We start from the raw sequence: 1,778 nt of genomic DNA, 5'->3' as shown, positions 1-1,778 counted from the left end.
TGCCGCACCAGGCAGTGTTGGCTGCTGCTGCTCGCTCAGAGCTTGCGCGCTGGACAGCCCATAGGCGGCAGTGGCAAACACTGCCCGGCGCAGCAAGCAGGGGGGACCACAGCTGCTGTTGCCACGTGCAAACCCAACGGGCAAGGCCGGAGCCGGAGCGGGGCCCAGGCTGGTGGTGGGGCTGGGTTACAAGGTGGTACTGAGTGTGGCGTGGGGAAAAGAGGCCCCTTGCCCGCCCTGTGGCTGACACCCCCTGCTGCAGCCTCTAAGAGCCTGTGCAGGGCTGTCTGGAGCAGGCACCGGCAGCCCCATGTAGGCTGCGAGCGGTTGCAGTGCGGCGCCAGGCACGGGGCGGGCGAGGGGCCGCTTTCTTCTATGCCGGGAAGGAGCCTGGGGAAAAGCTGAGCGTGGGGTGGGGAAAAGTGGCTCCTCGCCCGCCCTGTGGCCAGTGCTCCCTGCTTCAGCCGCTCCCAGCCCACGCAAGGCTGTGTGGAGCAGGCACAGGCAGCCCCACGTGGGTTGTGAGTGGCTGCAGCGTGGGCCACTTTTCCACCCCATGGTTAGCTTTTCCCCAGGCTCCTTCCCTGCCCAGGGTCCTCCCCTGCCTTCCCCCTTACCTGCAGTTCCGGCGCGGGGCAGCCACGTGGTCCCAGGCCAGAAGCCCCTGCTGGGGCTTCCGGCTGGGGGGGCATGGCCGGGTAGGCCCTGCTGTTGTGGAAGTCCACCGGGCTTCCCCTGGGTCCTACTGCCCCTGGTTCCTGTCATTTTTTACATGAACCAAGGGCAGATAAATATTAATATTCTAAATTTTTCAGGGGCCCTGCGGGCCAGATAGAATGTCCTTGCGGGCCGTATTTTCCCCACCCCTGTTATATAGCATGTTACACAAGATAATCAAAATTTCTGACTTTTAAATCAATGAGCACATCTAACCAACCAGTACAGACAGCTCTGCATAAAATGGTCTGTTATTGCTTACTACTTCTCCAATCTTTTGGTCATTTGCAAGTTTTACCTGCAGCGATTTAGCCGAGCACTTCATTATCAGTAACAGCATCAGCCTATTTATAGTTCCTTGAAAAATAAGGCATTTTACTGCGCATTTAAAGTACTTGTCATATAAAGCTGAACCCTTTAACATTTAAAGACATAAATGCAGCATCTGTAGATTACCACTGGAGATGCAGAAGCAATGAGCTACTGTTACATTACTTACTCAAGTTGCAGTACTTGGTCCTCCATCAAAGAAATGAGAGGAGAGATGACTATTCCTGTACGTCTCATGTAAACAGGTGGAAACTGGAAACACAGGCTCTTCCCATATCCTTATAGATAACATATAAATAAGGGTGTATTAAAAAGACTAGAATTCTAATTCCTCCTCAAAGCCCTGCTTCTTAACTTACTCTCCCCTTTATTGTACTTCTAACATTAAAAATGATCTTGTACGCATTTATCTAGATGAAATTTACTACAAAACAGTCCTAAAAACAGCTTACATTTGTTCCCTTACTATAAAGGCACATACTAAACGTAACTTACCAGTTGCCATGACAACAAGATTATCTCTTCTACCTTCTAAAACAGAATAGATTACTTTCCACTGGACCCTTGAAATCAAAAATATATTTTTATTTGCCTACAACGTATTGTATCAGGCATGCATATAACATTAGAACTTAAGTAAAATAGAGGCAGTTCAATAAAAACACTAAAAAAATAGTTTCATAGTAGCTAGGGTCAGGAGGGACCTGAACAGATCATCTAGCCTGACCCCC

At 50.0% G+C, this 1,778-nt stretch overlaps 1 protein-coding gene across 2 annotated transcripts in view; it reads right to left on the bottom strand.

Annotated features, from left to right (window-relative positions):
* Nucleotides 1-1,778, bottom strand: part of WRN (Werner syndrome RecQ like helicase) — a 161,866-nt gene that overhangs the window by 82,419 nt on the left and 77,669 nt on the right. For both annotated transcript variants that reach the window (XM_025215937.1, XM_025215938.1), the window contains 2 exons: nucleotides 1,543-1,610; nucleotides 1,217-1,325 (listed from right to left, as the gene is read on the bottom strand). In XM_025215937.1, coding sequence (XP_025071722.1) covers nucleotides 1,217-1,325; nucleotides 1,543-1,610 — 177 coding nt within the window. The remainder of the gene's footprint in view (nucleotides 1-1,216; nucleotides 1,326-1,542; nucleotides 1,611-1,778) is intronic.

The sequence above is a fragment of the Alligator sinensis genome, unplaced genomic scaffold (assembly GCF_000455745.1).
Source record: "Alligator sinensis unplaced genomic scaffold, ASM45574v1 scaffold1546_1, whole genome shotgun sequence".
NCBI classification, from domain to species: domain Eukaryota; kingdom Metazoa; phylum Chordata; order Crocodylia; family Alligatoridae; genus Alligator; species Alligator sinensis.
The sequence above is the reverse complement of the archived record's forward strand: the minus strand, read 5'-3'. Positions and strand labels throughout refer to the sequence as shown.